This window comes from Bos indicus x Bos taurus, chromosome 9, assembly GCF_003369695.1.
Source record: "Bos indicus x Bos taurus breed Angus x Brahman F1 hybrid chromosome 9, Bos_hybrid_MaternalHap_v2.0, whole genome shotgun sequence".
NCBI classification, from domain to species: Eukaryota; Metazoa; Chordata; class Mammalia; order Artiodactyla; family Bovidae; genus Bos; species Bos indicus x Bos taurus.
In genome coordinates this window covers 26,208,684-26,232,753 of record NC_040084.1, presented here as the reverse complement: position 1 = coordinate 26,232,753, position 24,070 = coordinate 26,208,684, and the positions used below count along the sequence as shown (strand labels likewise).

General features: G+C 37.5%; 1 protein-coding gene across 2 annotated transcripts in view; it reads left to right on the top strand.

The window, feature by feature from the left end:
* The window catches only part of RNF217 (ring finger protein 217), a 123,407-nt gene extending 113,928 nt beyond the window's left edge, over window positions 1-9,479 (top strand). The window contains exons 4-7 of one of the 2 annotated variants that reach the window (XM_027551077.1): window positions 842-1,043; window positions 6,047-6,118; window positions 7,778-7,885; window positions 8,215-9,479. In XM_027551077.1, coding sequence (XP_027406878.1) covers window positions 842-1,043; window positions 6,047-6,118; window positions 7,778-7,851 — 348 coding nt within the window. In that variant the 3' untranslated portion in view covers window positions 7,852-7,885; window positions 8,215-9,479. Of the gene's footprint in view, window positions 1-841; window positions 1,044-6,046; window positions 6,119-7,777 lie in introns of both variants that reach the window. The other variant, XM_027551076.1, reaches the window with a different exon arrangement.
* The last annotated feature ends 14,591 nt before the right edge of the window (window positions 9,480-24,070 follow it).

Sequence of the window (24,070 nt, the reverse complement as noted above, 5' to 3'; positions counted from 1 at the left end):
TAAGGAGTAATCTCAGTATTTACCTGTAACTTGACAGCAACAACTTCTGTATTTTCCTGTTAACTTGACGACGACAACAGTTGTGCAGGTAGCATTGTATGCCCAGTCCTGTTCAGGCGTTTGCAACTAACATGAGAGCTGGGAACTAAAATGGTATTGCAAATACACTTATACCTACTGGGGCTTTCCTGGTGGCTCAGCTGGTAAAGAATCCGCCCAACTGGGTTCAGTCCCTGGGTTGGAGAGTTGGGAAGATCTCCTGGAGAAGGGAAAGTCTACCTACTCCAGTATTCTGACCCTGGAAAATTCCATGGACTGTGTAGTCCATGGGGTTGCAAAGAGTCAGACATAACTGAGCGACTTTCACTTTTACTTTACACCTATTGTCATTCCCGTACACAAAGAGAAATTTCTGTCCCTTAAAAAATTTTATGTAATCCTTTCTTTTAAAGAATCCTCTTTGTCTCTTCTTATTTCCCAGGCCACCTCATTTTTGCTTATCATAGCATCAACAAAATATACCTTCACAGCATTTTAAATTGCCTCCTAATCATTGAGTGAGATGTATGTTTAGAAAGATAAGTGAATTTTCTTCAGGATGTGTTTGTTTATATTAGTCAAAATAAGCCAACAGCTTCAGCATCTGAAATGTTAATGAGCTTTACACATCTAAAGGGTTTGATATAAAGATGGCCTTAAAGAATGTGATTATAAGCAAACTCACAGCTTCAGGAATGCTATGTAAGGCTTTTATTTTGGTGAAACTTGTATCTTTTGTTCCATACATCCTTTATTAAAAATTTAATAACCTTGTTCTTCTATCTCTCTTTCTCTGTTACAGATCCACATCCAGAGAACTGAAGGGTGTGACCATATGACCTGTTCACAGTGTAACACTAATTTTTGTTATCGATGTGGGGAGAGATACCGCCAGCTCCGTTTCTTTGGAGACCACACCTCAAACCTCAGTATATTTGGATGCAAATACCGCTACCTCCCAGAGAGACCTCACCTAAGGAGATTAGTGCGAGGGTCAGTCTGTGGTGAGTGTCCAACATTATTTATAGGAATCTTCCTTAGGAAGTATGCAGTGACGATGATAGAGCTTAGAAATGTGATCCAACAGCTATGATAAATCTCAGCACCTGCCATGCATTCTAGTAGAGCCTTTAGCTGAAAATAGGAGGAAGACATTTTTTTCTCCTTTTGTGTTTAAAATAAAAAAACTTAAGTTTGTTAGCAGGACACTTTCTATATGAGCAAGTGGATTTTGTTCGAAAAACGAATAATTGAATCTACCGCAGAAATGTTAAGTCATTTCTGAAACCCTATTGTAGGTGATTTGATAGAAGGGGACACTGTCACATTGATTTGTGTAGTGACGATACTAGCAATGGGTCTTAACACATAACCTCTGTTTATTCATGGAAGACACAACAGTACAGTTTTTAAAATCCCTGTGTTTCAGAGTCTTGTGATAGAGTTCCACTGTACCTATATAGTTGATAAGTCGTATGTATTTTCTATTTGTATTAGAAGTTAATATTAATCGCTTACAGTTAATGAAATGAGCATCAAACGCCTTCATTGCATACAAACCCAAGTTTAAATATCCAAGGTTTTGATCCCTGGATCAGGAAGATCCCCTGGAGAAGGAAGTGGCAACCCACTCCAGTATTCTTGCCTGGAGAATCCCATGGACAGAGGAATCTGGTGGGCTACAGTCCATGGGGTCACAAAGAGAGAGTCGGACATGACTGAAGTATCTTAGCATACATGCATGAAATGCTTTTATGGATTGACTTTTTACTGCTTTCTTCATCCTCAGCAACACATGGTCTCATATACAAATACGCAGACGTAAACACAGATTGCTGGGTGCAGTGTTCTTCTGGCCTAATAGTTCTTCTTCTAATGGCTCCCTACTCCTTTGGAATAGACCTACAATGAGATATGCTTTCTTTTTCATCACCCAGAACTCCATTCTTTCTTCCTCTGGCAGTCTTTCTCACGTATGCAATATTTTTAAACATCATCCACATGTCTCCCTTTCTACTTACTTCATGAAACTCTCTTATATCTCTCTTCAACCCTCCATCACTTCATTAGGGTTGTGAAACCACTCACCTTGCTAGAATCATGGCAGGCTACTCAGAACAGTTGGTGGTAATGATATACTTCTGACAGCTAAACAGTAGAACATATATTTTAAATTTAATCATGTGGAAACCAGCACCATCATTTTCTAAAATCTTATATGATCTTTGTAAAACACTCTTCCTGAGCTTTATTTAGTTAAATGCAGTGTTCCATAACCAATAGCATTGAATATAGACAAGATTGGTTTTAATAATTTTTAGTGCTTTTTGGCTTATTTGCATATAATAGTGTATGTTAACAATTATATAACCAATATATACTTACTAGTTTAGTAGGCTTTGGAGAGATACTTAGGGAATCTAACCCCTATTTATAACAATACTACCATGAGAAAGCTAATTGCAAAGTAAGTTTTTGAGCTATAACCTATTTGTAAGTCTATATATACAGAGAACAACCTAAAAACCAACACCTGTATCTTTTCCTGCATTGCCAATTCTTTTCCTTCCTACTTCAGTGCCATTTTGTTGCAGGATGTTTCCTTCCATTTTTATTTTTAATAATCTTTTATTAGAGCATGCTTTTCCCCCCCATTTTTCTGTTTAGTCATTCTTAAATAAAGTTATTTCCCACCCTGTTTGTCCAGTGATATTTTGGACACCTTCTCTTTGGGTCCTCTCAGTTTTTGCCTTGATGCCATCAGAATCCTCTTCCCACATCATAAAATACAGTCAAGTTATTTAACAGCCTGTAGAATCGACAGGCCATGAAAACATTGTCAGCAGGGAAATATTTTCTTTGTACTGTCTTCATTTTTAAATTTTGCAGTCAGATTTCTGTAAATGGTTTCCTTTTGGGGCCCATTTTCGTGTGTGTGTGTGTACGTGTGTGCTCTTGTGTGTCAGGATGTACCTGATAAAGCAGGGAGCAGCTGGCCTTGTAAGCTGTCTCTCCTACACATATTTTTCCACCTTCAGGACAGCGGTCAGACCGTCTCAAACTGCTGTCAGACCATCACAAGTGTGGCAGGAAAATGTGGACTTTTCTCCTATGGACAAACAGGGAAGAATACAATAATCCGTGTTACCCATTACATTTTACAAAATGGAATAAAGTGATTTTATAAGCAGTGTTTTTAAATAAAAGAGCAGTTCAGTTTCAAACATCTCATCCCTACAAAAAGCAGGACAAGGCTTGCTTCCTCCCTGCCATGGGAGAGAATAGATGGATGACAGCAAAGCCTTCCTGACCTCTGTCTTTCCCTGATCTACAGTTTGGGAAGCCTGCAGATGTCCTTGGATAGAGACAGGAAAAGGGCCTATCCTCCTCTCACACCTGGAGGATGAGAAACAAAGTCTTCGTTTCATGTCAGCATCTGCCCAGCTGCAGATCAGAAGTTCTGTCTCTAGAGAATAAAGCAGAACAGCGATTGGAGGATAATTAGTGGCCTCTGACATGGAAGTATCTCCCTAGTAGGTAGATTTTTCAGTGAATGGCTTCCTGGGTAGCTCAAACAGTAAAGAATCTGCCCACAATGTGGAGGACCTAGGTTCATTCCCTGGGTCGGGAAGATCCTCTGGAGAAGGGCATTGCAACCCACTCCAGTATCCTTGCCTGGAGAATTCCATGGACAGAGGAGCTTGGTGGGCCACAGTCCATGGGTTCGCAAAGAGTCAGAGATGACTGAGTAATTAACACTTTCACTTTTTCAGGGAGTAGGCAGATTTTTCAGTGAATGGTATTGGGAATAAAAGTGACAGAAAAATGCTTAGTTCTCATATTATTCCATACAAATATTCAAAGTATTAAAGCATACATTGGTGAAGAAAATACAGGTCTTTGATTCCTTGTTGACAAGTAGCTTATATACAAAAATAGCTTATATGCAAAAGAAATGGAGGCCCCCCAAAATTAAATATCAATTTTTTTAAAAAAAGAAGTCTGGAACCAGAATTGAAGAAATAAAGATAGCCAATAAACATGTTTTAAAAGATTCCACATTATTAGTAGTCAGAGAAATGTAAATTAAAATAAAATGAGGTTTCTTTGGATTATTGATTAGCAAATATTTTGTCAAGTTAATACTCTGTGCTGAATTTCCATACTCTATTGAATGAATTGGAAATTTTGTGCAGTTCTTTTACAAATAAATTTGATGGTAACGTGATAGACATTTTAAAATATGATAAATCTAGGCTGACAATGGTGTACTTGCAAGTATAATTTAAAATAGCAGAAAAAGGAACAAAAAATAAGTACTAAAATATTTAAATAAGGTAGGATATATGGATATGATAAAATATTGTTTCAGCTATTGAGAATAGTATTTTAAAAGAATTATTATTGATCTAGGAATAGCAGAATCTGAGCTTAACTGTCCTCAGGACAGTTTTAAAAGCAGACTTAAACATGTGTCAAATATGGATTGCATGATTGTAATAAGTTTATTGCTTCCTAGAGAGAAAAAGAGCACGTATCTGGTTCTGAGTCCTGTGACGTTTGAAAACAGTAGTGCTGTTACCTTGCAGTCATGTTTTATCTCTCTTATGAAAATATATCACTCTTGTGAAATTGATAATTACTTAAAAAAGAAATATGAATGAGCACACTGAGCTACATGTACAGGAGAAAACAGATTCGCTTAAAATATGCAAGTCAATACATTCTAAACTCAAGCATAGCGTTACGAGTGTACAAAATATAATTGTTCAGTGGGATTTAGTATTGCTTGATAAATTATATCATTGGTGAAAAAAGTAAGTAAACCTCATGGTTAGACATTTTGTCAACTGAATGTCAATTTTTTCTAAATTAGATATTAAAAAATATATTTCCTAAAAAAAAATATTTTCTCTCTATATATTTTCTGTGGTTCCAGAGACCCTTTCTTAAGAATAAAAAATGTTAATATAATTCTGACAAATTTCCAGCAAACGGCAGCATTATGTTTCTGTTTTCTAATGTAGTTGGTTATTCCAAATTACCATCCTTATTTATAGAATGGTGTTGCTGCTTGATTCTTTAATAGCAATGTGATTCTACTGCAAAGTCCGTCCATTCTTTCCTCTTCTCTTGTGTTTGGGTTCTGTAGCTGTTGCTACATCACATGCTTTGAGAATAAGATTACCATGTAATGATAAAGATTACGATGTAAAGACATTAACTATTAGCCTCTATTTTTGTGCCAGTGCCTTTTAACACCAGCAGGATTCCAGTCGTGAATTTTGTGCTGTAACTAGAGTTTATTGTAATCACTGCTCAGTTATTCATTCAGAAGAAAAAATGCTGGTTGATGCCACTGGCATCCTTACCAGTGTTTAGCCTTCTTATAAGTACTTCCTTTTTAAGTTTGCTGAAATGATTTATTTGAATAACCTTCAGTATATTGTGTGTCTACTGGTGATTTTCTCTAACAGTATTGAAACATCCCATTTGTCATTCAGTATATTAGACGTTCATGTTGTTAGTTTCCTTTGGACCCAGGAGATAAATAAATCACGTTTTCAGATGTGGGCTTAGGCAGAACTCTTTGTAGCACTATGAGCTCTCCATTTTGTGAGCTAATTAGATTTTCTTTTGCCGGCTCAGGATGTGTCACTCCCTTTTTAATCTTTCAGAATATTAAAAAAAAATGAAAATGGAAGAGATCTAAAGGAAAAAGCACAAAGTTGAATGGTTCTGGTGGAATAAAGTGAGTCAGTAGCTTTAGAATTTTCTTGGTTGTATAAGGTAAGTAATTTATGAGATGGATGACCCATGTGCCCAGGACTTGAGTGAAGTTACTGAATGTACACATTTGTTCTACATCTGATACATTTCCAGAGAAATATTGCCTTACTTATAACGACTCCTTAAAAATACACACTGTGATATTTAAAAGTGTTGCTGAATTTGTATTTTGGTTTTAGTTTAAGACTCTCTAAATGGTTTGCCTTTTGTTTTCCAGCTGGAAAATTGTTCGTTGCACCTCTAATTCTGGTCTTGGGATTAGCACTAGGGGCCATAGCAGTTGTCATCGGTAAGAAACACTTAATGTATTTGAGATAAGAATTCTCTGGGTGCCGTAGAGAGAACACGAGTATAAATGTAATAGTGAGTCAGTTAGTAAGTAGGGGAGGTACCTGGCCTGTGCTTGCTCTAGATAAGCCATCAGCACATGATTTATAGATTCGGAGGGGTGTGTTTCATATAGGATGTATTTGTGTGGCACTTTTTCACTCCATGAATACTCTCATTCATATTTCTTATAAAGCATTATTAACTCTCTTTTAATACAAAAATTAGTGTAACTAGAATTTTACCAAAAGATTCCAGTGGACAAGAACCCAGATTTAGAGCATCAAAGGAAAGAGGCTCTGGTACAGTTTGGTTAGTTCTAAGAAAAGGATTCCCTGGGTCAAAAAGATACATTTGATGTGGGTAGGAACACCTGCCCAGCATAAAATTGAGCACTGACAAATAGAAAATGTATCAGTGATAAATATAGTTTCATTCATACAGGTATATTAAAATACACATTTCAAGCAGTGATTCTGAGACTCTGGAGTGCTTTATAAGAACCATGAAGGCTGGTTAAAACACAAGTTAACAGGTCTTTGCCCTAGTTTGTGATTCACTATAGAGACGGGACCCATGGATTTCTAGTTCTAAAAGGTTAGGTGACGCTTATGCTCATGGTCCATGGACCACACTTTGAGAACCATTGCTTTAGAGAATTTAAAAGCAAACATGATAGCTAAAGGCTGCTTGGATAATTGTTCCATGTAGTAGACGGGATTTCTCTTTTTTTCCTAAATAAATTGATTTTATATGTCAAGTTCTGTTTAGCAAGTAATTTGTATGTGCAGGATAGATAGAATTATAAAGTAACTGACATAAGTTCTTGCAATGAGTGAGGCTTTATGAAGTAGATGCTATTTCTGCATTTTACAGTTGAGGAAATTAAAGCTAGTCACTGCTGCTGCTGCTGCTAAGTCGCTTCAGTCGTGTCTGACTCTATGCGACCCCATAGACGGCAGCCCACCAGGCTCCCCTGTCCCTGGGATTCTCCAGGCAAGAACACTGGAGTGGGTTGCCATTTCCTTCTCCAATGCATGAAAGTGAAAAGTGAAAGTGAAGTCGCTCAGTCGTGTCCGACCCTCAGCGACCCCATGGACTGCAGCCCTCAAGGCTCCTCCGTCCATGGGATTTTCCAGGCAAGAGTACTGAGTGGGGTGCCATTGCCTTCTCCGCAGCTAGTCACTAGGACCTCACAAATGGTAGAATTGGGAATCAAAGCTGACATTTGCTCCAGCACCCATCTTCTTGAGTAACATGTTATATGGCCTGAAACTGAAGCATGAATATCAGTGTGAAAGATATAACCAGGGTTAATAAAGAAGACTTAAACTTAAGTTTTGATATTTTGATAAAAAAAAATTCATATCAAAACTGGTGTCACAGACTGGTAAAAGGTGAGGAGAGAGTTTAAAAAAAAGAATAAAGAAGAGAATCTTGAAAAACTAAGTACGTTTCATAGCGTAGGTATCTTCCCTCTTTTCATGTATTACTAAATAATGATTATTAATAAATAGCTTGCAAAATGAACATTTGAAAATAGAAATGTTACAAATCTATCGTACTAAAAGCCTGTTCTTTTAATTAGCTTTCATCTTTTTCTTTTTTTTTTAACCCCCAGGTTTATTTGTATTTCCTATCTATTGCCTTTGTAAAAAACAGAGAAAACGATCACGGACAGGAATGCACTGGTAAATGCAGATGATGTCATCTGACAGCGCTGGGCTGGGTAAGAACCACACAGGATGATACACGCATCAGAGGGCTGCACCTTGCAACCGCCTAGAGGAACCTTCTGCCTCCTCTTCCCCGTGTTCTCTGCAGGCCACAATGCCTCTAGCTCCAGTGCATTCCCAACATGGTATCCTGTCCTTTCCATATACAGATTGCTGCTTTTACGAAACGGTCACTTTCATAGACTATAAACATCTATATCATAGACTCTTCGTGGTTCTTGGAAGACAGTACTTTAATTAGAACCAGTTATCCTCAAAACTGTCTGAGCATGTGTCTCCTGAGCATTGCTTAGACTGTCTTTGTCCCTGACTCTCCCTCCAGGCCTTCTTCTGAGACTTGGGGTGAATAACTCAAGTGCCACCTGCACCAACAAGCAAGGCCACCTTTCAGAAGACGGAGGCTCACCACACGCACCTATTTTCATCTGTGGCCCAAGCATATAATTCCTTCCTCCTTCAGATGCTCTCATTGTTAGAAATCTCAATGCCCAAAAAGGAACTAATGAAACTAAATGAGAAGAATCCTAGTTACTGAAGTGTATCGTGTAGGGGTGTGAATGTGTGTGTATATACGTATCTATATTAAAACTAGGTCCAGTACCTTGTTCTTGTCGAGTTCCATGCCTCTACACTATTTTTCCACATTTTTGTAGACGTATTTAAAGACGATCGTTCCTTTGTGGGCATAATTTGGTAACGTACTGAATTAAAGTCAGCGTAGACAACAGGCTGTTTTGATGTTGACCCTTTCTGTTTCTTGCTGTTTCTCTGTGTGTCTCAGATGCACACACAGAAATTTGTGCAGAGTCGCCTCAAGGATTATCAAACTTTATAAACTGACAAAACTGATAGGCTGCTTCTAGGAAATTCTCGAGACCTAAACATTCAGTCTTCTTTTCAGATTTCTTACATGTTGGCATACTTGCTTCAGTCTATAGTTAATTTAAATGAGTTTGCTGTAGAGAGAACTGCTGAGGCCTTTGAACATATCCCCATTCTTCTAATTGTTTAACCAACTTGTGATGATAATAATTATGCTTTAGATTAAGCATATGGTATTATTTAAAACCCCACCCTCTCACCTCTCCTGTCTCTCTCTCTCTGTTTGTCCCCAAGTTTTTCATAAAAACAAATACTGTTTTTGAAGGATTTTTCTTATGTTTACTGCTTCAATGCATAATAATGTGTTGGTATCTTCTTATGGAGGGGTGATTTGAAACAAAACTTTTTATGTTCACAGGTTTATCTAAAACATAAACTGCTTTTAGAGAAGGAAACAAAAAATGAAAAAAAAAAAAAATTAGGATGTTTTACCAAACTGAGAAGTCTTTAAAAGTAAGAAAAGGACAAGTAACTAAATTGTGTTTCATTTTGTTTTCATTATGAGTGTTCATCATTAAAGACCCCTAAGAAGCCTAAAGTTGCCACTTGTCTCCAAATCCTTAACATTAGTTATTGGCATTGATGTAGCATTTACTTGTCACCTGCCTTTTCTTAATTGAAATACATTATGTGATAAAACATGCATTAACATGGATAGTTTGTCTTGTTGGGCTTCAGAGTATAACATTTATCATTTTTATTTGATCTAAAAAGTCCATGATAGTGAAGTTTATGTGCACAGATAACAAGCCAGCACTTCCATTCTCTGAGTAACACTCAGAAAAACTTCACTGCTGGACTAATCTGTTTCCAGTTAGAGGAGGCTGTGTCCACTTATGGTCCTAGAATAGCATATTTCAAAACATAACATGATACAAGAAGTCATGCTGTAGCTTCACAAATTCATCCGTGCCTCTACACTGTTTTTCCATTCATCCGACTATCTATCAATCCAACAAATATTTATTGAGTGCCTAGGCTACATCCTCTAGCAAGAGAACTGAGAGAATGGAAAGTTCTAGCCCTAAATCCACATAATTTTGTCATAAAAGTGCTTAATTTTTGTAAATTAGTCTTTCCCTTCCTGGACTTAGGTGTTAGTTTAATGATGTGTGCATGTGATGAAATCTAAATCTAGTGGAAGTGTCTATGTATGATATGTGTATGTATATATATTTAGATATATACATGGCTGCATATGAATACATATATACTAACTAGCTAAATAATATACTCTCTGGTCCTGGATAATCTATTTCCTTAGGTTATTGTATCTGTGTGTCTGTTGTCTTTGGCCTACTCAGGGATTTTTTATTCCTTTCTTTGAATAACTTATCTTTTGGAGATATTTTTATATTATTTGGAAATGTTCCAGTTTTCCACTTACAGAGCAGTGTCTGTTATCAGTGAAGGCTCTTTCATCAACACTTGTGATGGTGTGCACAGCATTGCACAGGATTTTCATTTTTATATTTCGTAGACTTTTTAAAATTAATGTGTGCATTTTTCACTTTCAGAGTTGCTATATATCAGGCCTTTCCCTGCTAGTGACTTACAGTAGGTATTTGTGACTTTTTTTGCTAAGTGTCATTAAGATCTTAAAAAGGAAGGAGAAAGATAAAAGAGATTATTTATATGTTAGTGCCAACATTGAAGGTAAAACAACCTTACCTTTTGGAGGAAATTTAAAAAATGACTTTAGAAAAAGATGTGCATAAGATGAATATCTTTTTATCCAAGGCTTATCATTTTAATATTTTTCATTATAAATGCAATATATGCTCCTTAAAAAAAAATCAGCTATAAGGAATTATAAAATACAAATTCCTCTACTTTTCCCCACCCCTTATTTTCTAGTGGTAACCACTGTTAATGGTTTGGTATAGGTCTTTCCAGATACTATCTAAAAATATACAAATAAGTAAATATGTATGTGTGTATGTGTATCTGTGTATGTATTAGTTTTGTACAAATAGAATAATAATATGCTTACTGTCCTGTGACTATTTTTCATTTTACTATGTATTGGTAGACAAATTTCCATAAGTGTTTAAATAGAGTTACCTCATTCTTTTGTAAATTAACTACATATTCCATTGGGGGGCATACATTAATTTATTTAATCAGTCCCCTATTAAATGGACATCAAGGTTGTTTTCACTTCTCTGTTACAAAACATTGGTGAAGACCCTTTACATATATTTTTGTCACTGTGTGAACATTTTCATAAGTTTTTAAATTTGGTTTTTATATTTGTAATAAAATTTTAATGCATTTTCGATGAATGAAAATCATAGAAATAATATATTTAAGACCCTTTTCTTGGAGAAAAAGTTGTGTAAAAGTGCACCATTTTTGAAGAAAAGCATATTTTGCAGGATAATTTGTCCTCATGCTTGATTAGCCAAATAAATATCTTGCCAACACAAAAGAAAATTCATCTTATTCCAATAAAGTGCAATGAGATGTCTGTAATATAATGAGAGAAAGATACATTGATGTTTGGATTGCCTAGTTTTAAAACTTGAGGAATTTAGTGAAATGGCTAAAGTGATCATGTTTGTCACATTTTAAAAACACTATCCATGTTCATGCATGTTCCACAGAGGAACTTAATTATGCCATTGTGAGAAGTAGGAAGCAATATGTTGGTAATTACAAATGACCACATTATCCACAGAAAAATAACTTTGAGTGTACATAAAGTTGGTGGTTTTTTGGGGTGCTTATAAACAGAACAGCATGACATTTATTTGACAATGATTCCCAGCATTTCCTGAAGGACTTCTGTATGTGGAGTTAAGAAGAAAAGAGGAATCACACCTTTGGCACAAACAGCATTCTCTTGCCACCACCCTGATTTTCTGATAGGTGCTATTATTTCCTAAAGGTAGAGCAGACTGGAAAACAATCAAAGATAATTAAACACTGGTCAGGTTACAACCTGATATCTTTAATTGTGCTGTCCTCTCTGTGATATCGGATTCATTAGTGCCTGTCAGGAAATTCCCTGTCTTGTGTCACCCATCATCTCTTGAGTCCCAAGGCCACAGGTGAGTCTTTATCTTTTGATCCTGTCACCCAAACAGATGGCCCAAGGCTCCCCTACAATACCTTCAAACAGTTTTCCAGTCCCCAGACAACCCAACCTCATTTTCTCCACTCCTCTGAGACTCTAACCAGCTCCTCTGCAGTAGAAAAGAGGAGGAAAGGAGTGGGTTAAAAACTCACTTAGGAACCTGCAAGGCAGTTCATTCCTCCTGGACCTTTGTCAAATTACAGTACATCTGCCAACACATTGATCTAGTTTCTCCCTTATTAAACATTGCAGGTGTTTTTAACACTACAATTTTATAAGTTCTATTGAATTCATGATTATAAAAGTTAGTGGCCTAAGTAATATTAATTAGTATACTTCATTAAGTACCAAGATAAAAATTCATACCAAATGCCATTTTATATTTGAATTTTTTATGCAAGCTGCACATATGCCTTAATGTCAGTCTTCCCATTGGATTGTGTGCTTAACCTTTCATATTTGTGGCCGAGATCTGTCTCAACCCTTGAAAGTAATCTTTCCTGTGGTCAGCTTTATTGTTTTGTGTTAATGCCTATTATAAATATAGCCTTAAGGTCCAATAATGCACTTTAAATACTTGTGTCATTTTAAGTAATCTGACAGAGTTAAACTGATTGCAATGTTTCGATGGAGACAGTAGAATAACAGTGTTAGCAAATAGATGTCACCTCTTTAAATCTGGCAGGCGAGGAGGGTGGAATCAGAAGCGGAAAATTTAAAACAAGTAAAACATACCTGAAAAAGATATAGCCAAGTTTCCGAAACATATAGTAATTCTAAAAATTGGTATTAGGAGCTCGAACCTAGCAAGCAATTAATGCATGTTACCTAATAACTTCATTGGAATATTTGTTTAAAATATTAAGTTAGTTTCTAGTGCACGTTTTAGCTGCATTTTTTATTTTTCATGAAATCTATAAAAGAAATTCCACCAACTAGTACCATAGTAAATCAAAACTACCGTTAATAGCCAGTGTAAGCATATTTTGTTTGTTCAAATCATTGTATTTTAATTATGACATCTTCCTCTGGAAAATAAGTTGCAAATCCCATTTTAATATGAATATCCATAATTATTGTTTCAATAGTTATGAAATAATTATAAATTTGGTATGAACAAAATCAAAGTTCAAATTTGGGGAGTGCCGTCTATGGGGTCGCACAGAGTCGGACACGACTGAAGTGACTTAGCAGCAGCAGCAGCAACATGGTGAAATGCTCCCTTTCCAATGCAAAGCTTTAAAAGAGAAAGACACTTCTTTGTAAATCATAGAGGGGCTTTGCTGGTGGCTCAGATGGTAAAGAATCCACCTGCAATGCGGGAGACCTGGGCTTGATCCCTGAGCTGGGAAGATCCCCTGAAGGAGGGCATGACTACCCACTCCAGTATTCTTGCTTGGAGAATCTCCATGGACAGAGGAGCTTGTAGGCTACAGTCCATGGGGGTCACAAAGAGTCAGACACGACTGAGGGACTAAGCACAGCACAGAGGGTAAAGCTATACTCATTTCACAGCCAACTGGTGTGTGGGGTTTGTACTGTACATCGCTATTCTGGGGCTGGAACTTTAGTCACTTAATCAGAATCCAAGAAACAGTCTCAGCAGTGTGAGACTTGCAGTCATCTTTTTGGATCATTAGCTGAAGCCTTCAAGTATCACATACTTTACATTTCCTCATGAAAAAAAAAGTATTAGTCACTCAGTCATGTCTGACTCTTTGCAGCCCTATAGACTATATAGCCTCATACATGGTGCCAATTTTAGGAGCATGTAACTTTCCATGTTAGAAATTATGTTCTTTTTTGGCTAAAGAAGTGACTGTTTTGAGACTATCAATATGGCCTTAAAAGGCAATGAATTTTTTGAAAAAAACATAGAAGATTGCTACTACCTTTTTTGGCCACTTCCTGTTAGTTTACAAAAGAAATTTCATTAGGTGTATTTAACTCTGCTTTGCTTAGCTTATACACCTTATTAGCATAGAAAATATTTTTTTTTTCAGGGTTATCCCACATTTTTGTCGCTCTGATCCATCATACTACTTTTTTCCCTGCTTGTAAAGTGATATTCACATACTTGAACATCAAGTTTCTGTTTTCTTTCCAGATTTCTTAGTTATCTTGCTTTTTCCCTCTGCAGTCCCCTTCCTGTCTTGACTGAATGTGGGATAACTTCTGTCTGACCATTAACTTTTTTGACTCTAATGAAATTCAAACTGAAAGGACTCCACAATTTGGCCCTGGTAGTAGATCTGTAAGTTGAAACATGCCAGGACAACTTGGAACGCTGTCCCTCTCCTTGATAGGAGTTGGAACACCCTGCCTGCCCTCCTGTTGTTCCTCAGTCCTTAAGTCCTGTCGGATTCTTTGTGACCCCATGGACGGCAGCACGCCAGGCCCAGCCCTCTGATAAGAAGTAAAATGAATGAGAAGATGTCAGTTGAGTCTGAGAGCCTAGAAATACTCTAAAACGTAGCTTTCAAAATTGCTTCAGGACTATTGTAAGGTCAATATTGTGTTTGCATCTTGGTTGGACAGAAAGCGCATGTGGATATTCATTCAGTGTGACCCCCAGATCATTCTTGATTCATCCAAAATGGCCAGATGTGTGCCTGGGGGTCTTTGTTTCAACAAAAATCCCACAGCTTGGTCTTAAGGCTGGATTTATAATGTTGTCACATTTGTATGTAAGACTTGACCATGGATCCTTACTCTGTGAACATTATTAGACTTTTTGATAATCTACAGTGGATGGCATTGAATGTAACTCATATCGGCCCTTTTCTAGAGAAACCATGCAAAGTTTGCAGATGTTCAACATTTTCATTGATATGAAAACCCACACTCAAGGTATATTAGTATAGGTTTATTATGTAATATGGAAGAATCTAAGGGAGAGTCAAACTTGGGTGTTAAATTGCCCCCAAATTGCTGAGATAATGTTACTTCAGATTTTTCCTTGTAGCTGGCCCACTACTTTGGTTATCAGTTCCCTGTAAAGTTAGGTGCCCACCTCATGCTCCCACTGGAGAAATAGTGTGAATAATTCAGTCAAGTTCTTAAAAATAATATTTTTCACTATATATTATTTCTTCTATGTCCAAATATACCTTTAATCTTTCAAGTAAACACTAAATATATGATAGAAGTATCTGAAATTTTCAGTTTATACAAAATTAGCATGCTTTGTGTTCTTTTATAAAGAAAATTCTAGGTAAAGTGTGATTTTTATCAGCTGATTACAAACCCTTTCTTTAAGACATATTATTTTAAATTCTATATGGCAATAGCTTAATTTTGTTATTTGATCATATTCATCATAATTAAAAGTCTTTAGATGGTCTTGAAAAAAGTAAACCTACCTTGTATCTTGTATGAAACTTAGAACACTAATTGGTATATTGGCAAATATATATATATATACACCTTAACAAGGACAATCTGTTACAGATTTTTAATATAAAAATTAATTGACAATCTTGTTTATTATGAAAGACATTATTAGTTTAATAAGTAATACGTTCTGAGATATCATAAAAATAATTTTGTGTTGAAAGAACATGAAAACGGTGGCATAAAAATGTTAGGTTAACACATTATTAAGAAGCCACAACAGTTAGTTGTTTTGTTTCTATTGCAAACAAAATTATTAGATGTCTTCATGAAACATTTATTTACATGTATATGTATGTTGCAAATTTGTGGGCCTATTCTCTTTTTCAAAACGAATTTAAAATACTAAAAAGAAAAACATTTGAGTCTTTAATCTGTCATTATTGTATATTTAGAAATTGCAGTTCTAAAGAATAAATTTTACTTCCTTTGAATTACCAGAATATATTCCATTTAAATTACATGCTCACAAACAATAGCAAATGAAAAGAATGTCTTAATTTTAAGATGAGTGACTTTGACTAGTAGGTTGTACCAGATCTTGTCATAGTCTCATTACATTCTTTTCATTTTCTGTAACATTAATAATGGCATACTCCTTTTCATAGTAATATATGAGCCTGGTCGAAAAGAGATTTTCTTTGCCTTTTCAATGACATTGGCAAATATTTATGTAATTTTACTTTTTATCCCTTTCTACATTTCATTGGTCATACTATTAACTTTGGTATTCATAAAACTATGTGGAGGAAGTCATTTTGAATATATTTTAAGAAAGAGGGATGTAGAAATAAAATAAGAAAATAGAAAATATTAATACTCTTTTGTAGAAATTCCTAAAAGAAAATTGGAACGGAAACAAATTCTGTTGTGATGAAAATGTCGAACAATTGGGAGTGTTTAAGACTTTAATTTCTTACATTTTTAGAGTGATGGGCTTCTTATCTCCAAGTGGTTATTTCATGCTGTTGGTTCCATGAATTGTGCTTTTAGCATAATATATAATTCCTCCCGCCAGTATTCTAGTGTTTATACATTAATTACTTTTAAGAAGAGAGGAAATTAGTGAATTAAGGTCAGGGAAACTGGGTTTATTACCATTTTCCAATAGCAGTCAAGTATAGTCCCTTTAACCTTCCATATGGTGCTTTGTGTGATGAGAGTATGAAACATTTATCTCTGTTATTAGTGCCTTATTTTTTTCACTTGACTTTGTTTCTTATCTGAAGAGCCATATATTTGTGTGAGTGTTTCTTTGTCCTTCTATTTAAAGTGCTGATGAGACACTTTAGGAATATATATACGTAGGCTGTATTTGCCACCTTCATTCACTGTATTTTCTCCAGAACAGCAGGTTAGCCAATATATTTTTCTTAAATTCATCGTCATTTTTAAGCTAAAGTATTTTAAAAAAGGATCTTAAACACCATAAACTGAAGCCATTACAACTGAAATGTATTTTTAAGCCACCAAAAAGAATGCTGATTATTAAAGTTTAAAACAAGAGTTGGAATGGCTATAAGTCTTTATAGCTACAATTAGGATAAAATTACAAAGCATTAAAAATAAAAGTAATTATATGGTACTTCAGGAATTTGACCAGTTTACTACCACTTGTCTTTGATAATACTTCATCTGTAATTCCACAGAGATGCCGAAGAATTGATGGTGTTTGCTATTTAAATGGAGTTACTCATTCACAGTGGGCTTTATCAACAGTGAGACATTTGGACAATATATTATCCTGCTCTTCTTGATCTTTGCCTTTTGTGTTAGTTTTATACAAAAAGCTGGTGTTGTTGTATTCTTTATGTACCATAGTATATAATTCAACTTTTCCTGATGAATGTATAACGAATAATTAAAATAAATCATGTGTTTAGAAAAGACAAAGACACAGGTTGTATATGCAAATATGTGTAAATATTTGACAAAGAAAAAAGAGGAGAAGAATCTTCCTGCCAACCGATATGTCCTGCTGGATGGGACATGGAAATTAACAGATTTTCTTTTTTTTTTTTAAGCAGTGAAATTTAAAAATCTATTACCTCAAGAATTTTCAGTAGATATGTATCAGTGTAACGATCCTTCTTCGTAAATACATTCTCACATGCTGCTGGCAGTAAAAGCAACCCACGTGTCAGATCACACAAATTTTAGGGTCAAGCCTTTCAAAAGATGGACACCTTGTAAGACTTTGGAGTCCAATTTTGGACTTTTAGTAATGTCCTTATGGCTTTGTGTTGTGGTTGGGCTTCTACATTTATTTTTTGTTGCTTTTGGTTGATTGTTTTAGAATGGAAGGGCAATCTTAATCATGAGATCAGATCTCATGGAGGGGTGAAACAACATTCACTCTACATGGATGCAGACTATAAAGGGAACCAACTACTTTGTCACTGTATGAACTGTTGTGTGGATTCCTGTGGAGTGCTGTTTACTTGCATGATGTGTGCAGGACATCATGCACCATCATCTAGCAATGCCTAATAAAAGTTTTTAAAAGAGAAGACTCTTGGTTTTTTTCCCAGTCGATTTGGAATTTAAAGACATCAAAAGCTAATATTGGGCAGTGCCAAGATTACATGTATGGAAGTAAATCTGGAAAGTTATTGAAGTCATTTCTGCACCAGATTCTTAAGAATGGAAAAGCAGGAATGCATAGAAATTCACGGGTGTGCATTTTGGTAGGTGGGTCGTGTTGTGTTGCTGTGGCAGATTTTGAGGAAAACACACAGGACAGTGACGATCATTCTGCATGGAGTGTGATGGAGACACAGATACTGTGAAAGTAAGAGTCTGGCTTAGGGTAGTGGTTGCTCCTCAGACAGAAGGGGCTGCCATGGAGTGGGAAAAGTAGAAACTGCTAACCATTAAAGCTAAATATATATGCCTTCCTTATAATGCCTTCCTAGCTCTATCATTCGGAGAAGGCAATGGCACCCCACTCCAGTGTTCTTGCCTGGAGAATCCCAGGGACAGAAGAGCCTGGTTAGGCTTCCATCTCTGGGGTTGCACAGAGTCGGACACGACTGAAGCGACTTAGCAGCAGCAGCTCTATCATTAGGGAAACAAGGGCATTTGTTGGCCAAAGGACATGTATAAGCATTCCTGTCAACAGTAAAGTGGACAAGTATACTGGGGTATATTTACATATATTTATACGATGAAATATTATAAGACAATAACAATGAAAAGTAATGATTTAAAACTACAGAGTGATGCATGGCTTCCCTGGTGGCTCAGTGGTAAAGAATTCACCTGCCAATGCAGGAGACACAGGTTAGATCCCTGGGTCAGGAAGATGCCCTGGAGAAGAAAATGGCAACATACTCCAGTATTCTTGCCTGGGAAATCCCATGAACAGAGGAGCCTGGTGGGCTACAGTCCATGTGGTTGCGAAAGAGTTGGACATAACGACTCAACAACAGAGCGATGCACAAAAATGTGGTTGACTCTCACAGACGTTGTTGAACAAATGAAGCCAGACGCAACAAGGATACGGTGATACAACCATCAACACAGATGAAAGTAATCAATGGTGATAAAAGATACAACACTGGTTACTTTGTGGGGGGGATGGTCATTGACTAGAAAGGGATGATAAAAAATACAGTATCACTTCATCTGAGTGTTAGACAAGGCACTGGCCAGAGGACGGATAGGGTGTGTGGGGCCCTGGCGCTGCTTGCTGCCTCCCTGCAGGGCCCACGACCACCGTTGCCCACCCCCGTGGACAAGGGTTCCAAGAGAGGTGGGTCTCCTGCACTTGCACAAGGGGAGGGACAGCGAGGCTGTGACATCTGTGCATCAGCAACACATCCCGAGGCTGTCTCATCCTGCGTGTGTAAAGGAAGTTCTGTTTGCTTGTCTTTTAATTGAGGAGGTGAATTTTTAAGTTCAATCTAATGTTATGGTGAGGCTAGAAGACAGCTATCCGCAGAGTCCTGGCTGCATCTTCCATTCACCAGATCACTTCTAAACCTGGCTGATGAATTCTCTATGTCTCGATTAAACGGTATCCAAAAGAAAAGGAACAGAAGGAGAATGGGATGAAAGGGAGAAGGGAAAGGAAAGAGAAAAGAAAAGGACATTTGAGAAGCTAGAATAGGAAAAAGGAGCCAGGAGTTACCTGGAAGAGCCTGGATCCAGGTGGAGATGAAGTCAGGACAGTTGCAAACCCCATCTGATTTCAGAACCAAAGCCTTTTTTTTTGTGACATTAGAGTGTCTGATTCCCCCAAAACATTAGAATTAACCACTGTTAAATTATTTGTTAGCATTGCATGTGTTTTAAGTCACTTCAGTCATGTCCTTAGCCCTCTAGGCTCCTCTGTCTATGGGATTCTCCAGGCGAGAATACTGGAGCGGGTTGCCATGCCTTCCTCCAGGGGATATTCCAGAGCCAGGGATTGAACCCACGTCTCTTATGTCTCCTGCATTAGCAGGCAGGCTCTTTACCACTAGCACCACCCAGAAAGCTCACTGACTGAGTTTAAATAACTTGCCCCATCATAAAGCCTATCAGGGACAGAGCTGAGATCTGAACCCAGGCTGAGGAAGACCCTTGAGTCACAGCACTAGATTGCTTCCTCATCTCCTCTTATTAACCAGGGAATCAGGCAAGCTACCTTATCCATTTTTTAACATCTGCAATTTTTTTGCAAAGAAAGTGAAAGATACTCAGTCGTGTCCGACTCTTTGTGACTCCATGGACTGTATAGTCCATGGAATTCTCCAGGCCAAAATACTGGAATGGGTAGCTTTTCCCTTCTCCAGGGGATCTTCCCAACCCACGGATTGAACCCTCCTTTGTAAAATGATACATAATGTATATGCATTTCAGAGAAGACCAGGCCGCAACACCGGTCTAATGGAGAGAGTGCTAGGCAAAGGTTTAAGGTACACAGCATCAGGATTTGACTTACATATCAATACATCATGAAAGGATTATCACAATAAAGTTTAGTGAACACCCGTCATCTCATATAGATAGAAAATTTTTTAAAATAGAAAAAACAATTTTTCTTTGTGATGAGAACTTAAAGATTTACTTTCTTAAAAACTTCCATATGTCACATGAGCAGTGTTAATTATATTTATCCTATTGTGCCTTACATCCCTGCTGCTGCTGCTGAGTCACTTAAGTCGTGTCCGACTCTGTGCGACCCCATAGATGGCAGCCCACCAGGCTCCCCTGTCCCTGGGGTTCTCCAGGCAAGAATACTGGAGTGGGTTGCCATTTCCTTCTCCAATGCATGAAAGTGAAAAGTGAAAGTGAAGTCGCTCAGTCGTGTCCGACCCTCAGCGACCCCATGGACTGCAGCCTTCAAGGCTCCTCCGTCCATGGGATTTTCCAGGCAAGAGTACTGGAGTGGGTGCCGTTGCCTTCTTCACCTTACATCCCTAGTACTTATCTTATTGCTAAAAGTTCGTGCCTTTTGATTGACTTCCTCCAATCTTTGTTCTCCCTACTCCCTGCCTCTGGTAACCACAGATCTTATCTGTTTTTCTGTGAGTTCATTTTTGAAGTATAATTGATCTAGAACACTGTTAGTTCCTGTTACACAACATAGTAATTTGATTTTTCTATACATTTCAAAGTGATCACCACAATAAGTCTAGTGACCACATGTTAACATACAAAGATACTACGCAGGTATTGACTGTATACCTCACACTAGGCATTTCATACCTGTGACTCATTAATTTTACAACTGAAAGTTTGTGGAGTGGTATAAACTTCCAGATGGCTTGAATGCTTAAGCAAGGAACTTAGATCACATAAATATGATGCTCTGGGGTACTGAAAGGGTGTGACTTGAACCCAAAGACCTGGCTTCTGCTGCCTGCTCCTGGGTAGTATGGCCTTGGAACGGGTGTTTGGTTTGTCTGTAGACAATTTCCCTTCCTTGAATTTCTCACATTATTATGTGAACAGTAATACGTAATAAAGTCAAACTACAGCATTAAAAACCATTCATAATTGTATACAGTTAAATTTTGCTTTTAACAACTGCACAATGGGAATAAATATACTGGGGATAATGTTCATACAAGGAGGTTCAAAGTAGTATTCAATGAATGGCAACTCCCTTCTGCTTCCCTCACAAAAAACACACTTGACCCAGAGAACATTCTTAATAATCGCTGGGTTTTAACGTGCGAGCTCAGTTGCTCAGTCGTGTCCAACTCTTTGTGACCCTATGAACTGTAGCCCAACAGGCTCATAGTGACCCCAAATTAATAGATTTCTCATCCTGGTTATTAATTCAATGTTGAATTAAAGTAGTGGCTTGCTAAATTAGAATTTTGGTTTACCTAGTTAGACATGATTGCAGACTTTAAGACTCTTTGAGACTTGTTTCTCTTAGCTGATCTACTATTTAAATTAGGTACAGGAAGTACCCGCACGAGGACAGCCCAAGAAATCATCCAGACATTCCATGAGGGAGGTTGGGGGACTCCCCCCGCACACACAGCCAGCAGCACAGAAGCCCTTTCAACATCCAGAAATAGATCTCCCATTGAGCCTCTGTTTATCTCCTCTGACCATAAAAAGCAGCTGGCTCGGCAGGAAAGACTGGCGGCTGCAATTAACTCCAGGAGACCGTAAGCCCAGTCCCAAGCAACATGAGTAAAGGCTGCTCAAAGAACTTTTGGAGTCATGTTGCTAGCTCATTGCTAGGACCATTCGATCATCTGAGGAGGAAATCTGTGAGCTAAACACCAGACACATTACCACAACGTTTCCTGTAACCACCAGAGGCACTCAGAATCATTGCATTATTTGGGAGATGCTTCAGAATGACGATCAAATATCTACAAAATGATTAAATGCTGATGGCATTTTGTTAAATGAAAAGCATAAAAAAAAAAAAAAGGATTGCTTGATCCCATTGTTTTCCTCTTCCATGACTTTGTATTCAAACTTTTGCTCAATATTAGACTAATAGGGGCTCCCTCATAGCCCAGTCAGTAAAGAATCTGCCTGCAATGCAGGAGACCCAGTTTTGATTCCCTGGTTGGGAAGATCCCCTGGAGAAGGAAATGGCAACCCACTCCAGTATTCTTGCCTGGAGAATCCCATGGACAGAGGAGCCTGGCAGGGTACAGTCCATTGGGTTGAAAGAGTCAGACACGACTTAGCAACTAAAAGAAAGAGACTAATAGTAGTTGCAAAGAAAAAGCTGAATCAGAATTTTTAAAGCCACTGGAGGCAATAAGAGATCTGTATTGGAACATTTTACACTTCATTGCTAAACAATTACCAGGTCATTAGGAAACAATGGCAAACATCTCTCATATTTTTGCTAAGAGCCCTTAAGAGCACTATTTTTGTTGCTTATTTTCTATACAAATGAATTAATAAAGGCCTGGAAAATTGCAGTAATTTAATTCACTATATATGTGTCCAGGAGCAGAAACAAGAAGTATCAAGTGCAACCAAATGACCATCTGAAGCTCATTTCAAATTTATATTAACTTGGTATTATTAATATTCTTGAGCTCATGCTCAGTCGTGACTTTGACTCTTCACAACCCCATGGACTGTGGTTCGCCAGGCTCCTCTGTCCATGGGATTCTCCAGGCAAGAATACTGGAGCAGGTTGTCATTTCCTTCTCCAGAGGATCTTCCCAACCCAGGGATCAAACCTGGGTTTGCACCTCCTGCACTGGCAGGCAGATTCTTTACCACCAGTGCCACCCGGGAAGCCCATTAAATAAGGCAAGAAAGGCCCCAAGTCTTTACCCCCAAAACTTCTCTGGGGCCCAACAAATGCTTTTAAAGCTACAGGTAGGCATTTTGTATTATAAAAGTCTAGCTCTTTGCTTTCATTGCATCTAAAATTTGTTTTTGTTTTTGTTTTTTTTAATTTTTTTTTTCATCAGTGTCTCTTTTGCTGTCTCGTACACAGGTTTATTGTTACCATCTTTCTAAATTCCATATATATGCGTTAGTATACTATATTGGTGTTTTTCCTTCTGGCTTACTTCACTCTGTATAATAGGCTCCAGTTTCATCCACCTCATTAGAACTGATTCAAATGTATTCTTTTTAATGGCTGAGTAATACTCCATTGTGTATACGTACCAAAGCTTTCTTATCCATTCATCTGCTGATGGGCATCTAGGTTGCTTCCATGTCCTGGCTATTATAAACAGTGCTGCGATGAACATTGGGGTACACGTGTCTCTTTCCCTTCTGGTTTCCTCAGTGTGTATGCCCAGCAGTGGGATTGCTGGATCATAAGGCAGTTCTATTTCCAGTTTTTTAAGGAATCTCCACACTGTTCTCCATAGTGGCTGTACTAGTTTGCATTCCCACCAACAGTGTAAGAGGGTTCCCTTTTCTCCACACCCTCTCCAGCATTTATTATTTGTAGACTTTTGGATCGCAGCCATTCTAACTGGTGTGAAATGGTACCTCATAGTGGTTTTGATTTGCATTTCTCTGATAATGAGTGATGTTGAGCATCTTTTCATGTGTTTGTTAGCCATCTGTATGTCTTCTTTGGAGAAATGTCTATTTAGTTCTTTGGCCCATTTTTTGATTGGGTCATTTATTTTTCTGGAGTTGAGCTGTAGGAGTTGCTTGTATATTTTTGAGATTAGTTGTTTGTCAGTTGCTTCATTTGCTATTATTTTCTCCCATTGTGAAGGCTGTCTTTTCACCTTGCTGATAGTTTCCTTTGATGTGCAGAAGCTTTTAAGGTTAATTAGGTCCCATTTGTTTATTTTTGCTTTTATTTCCGATATTCTGGGAGGTGGGTCATAGAGGATCCTGCTGTGATGTATGTCAGAGAGTGTTTTGCCTATGTTCT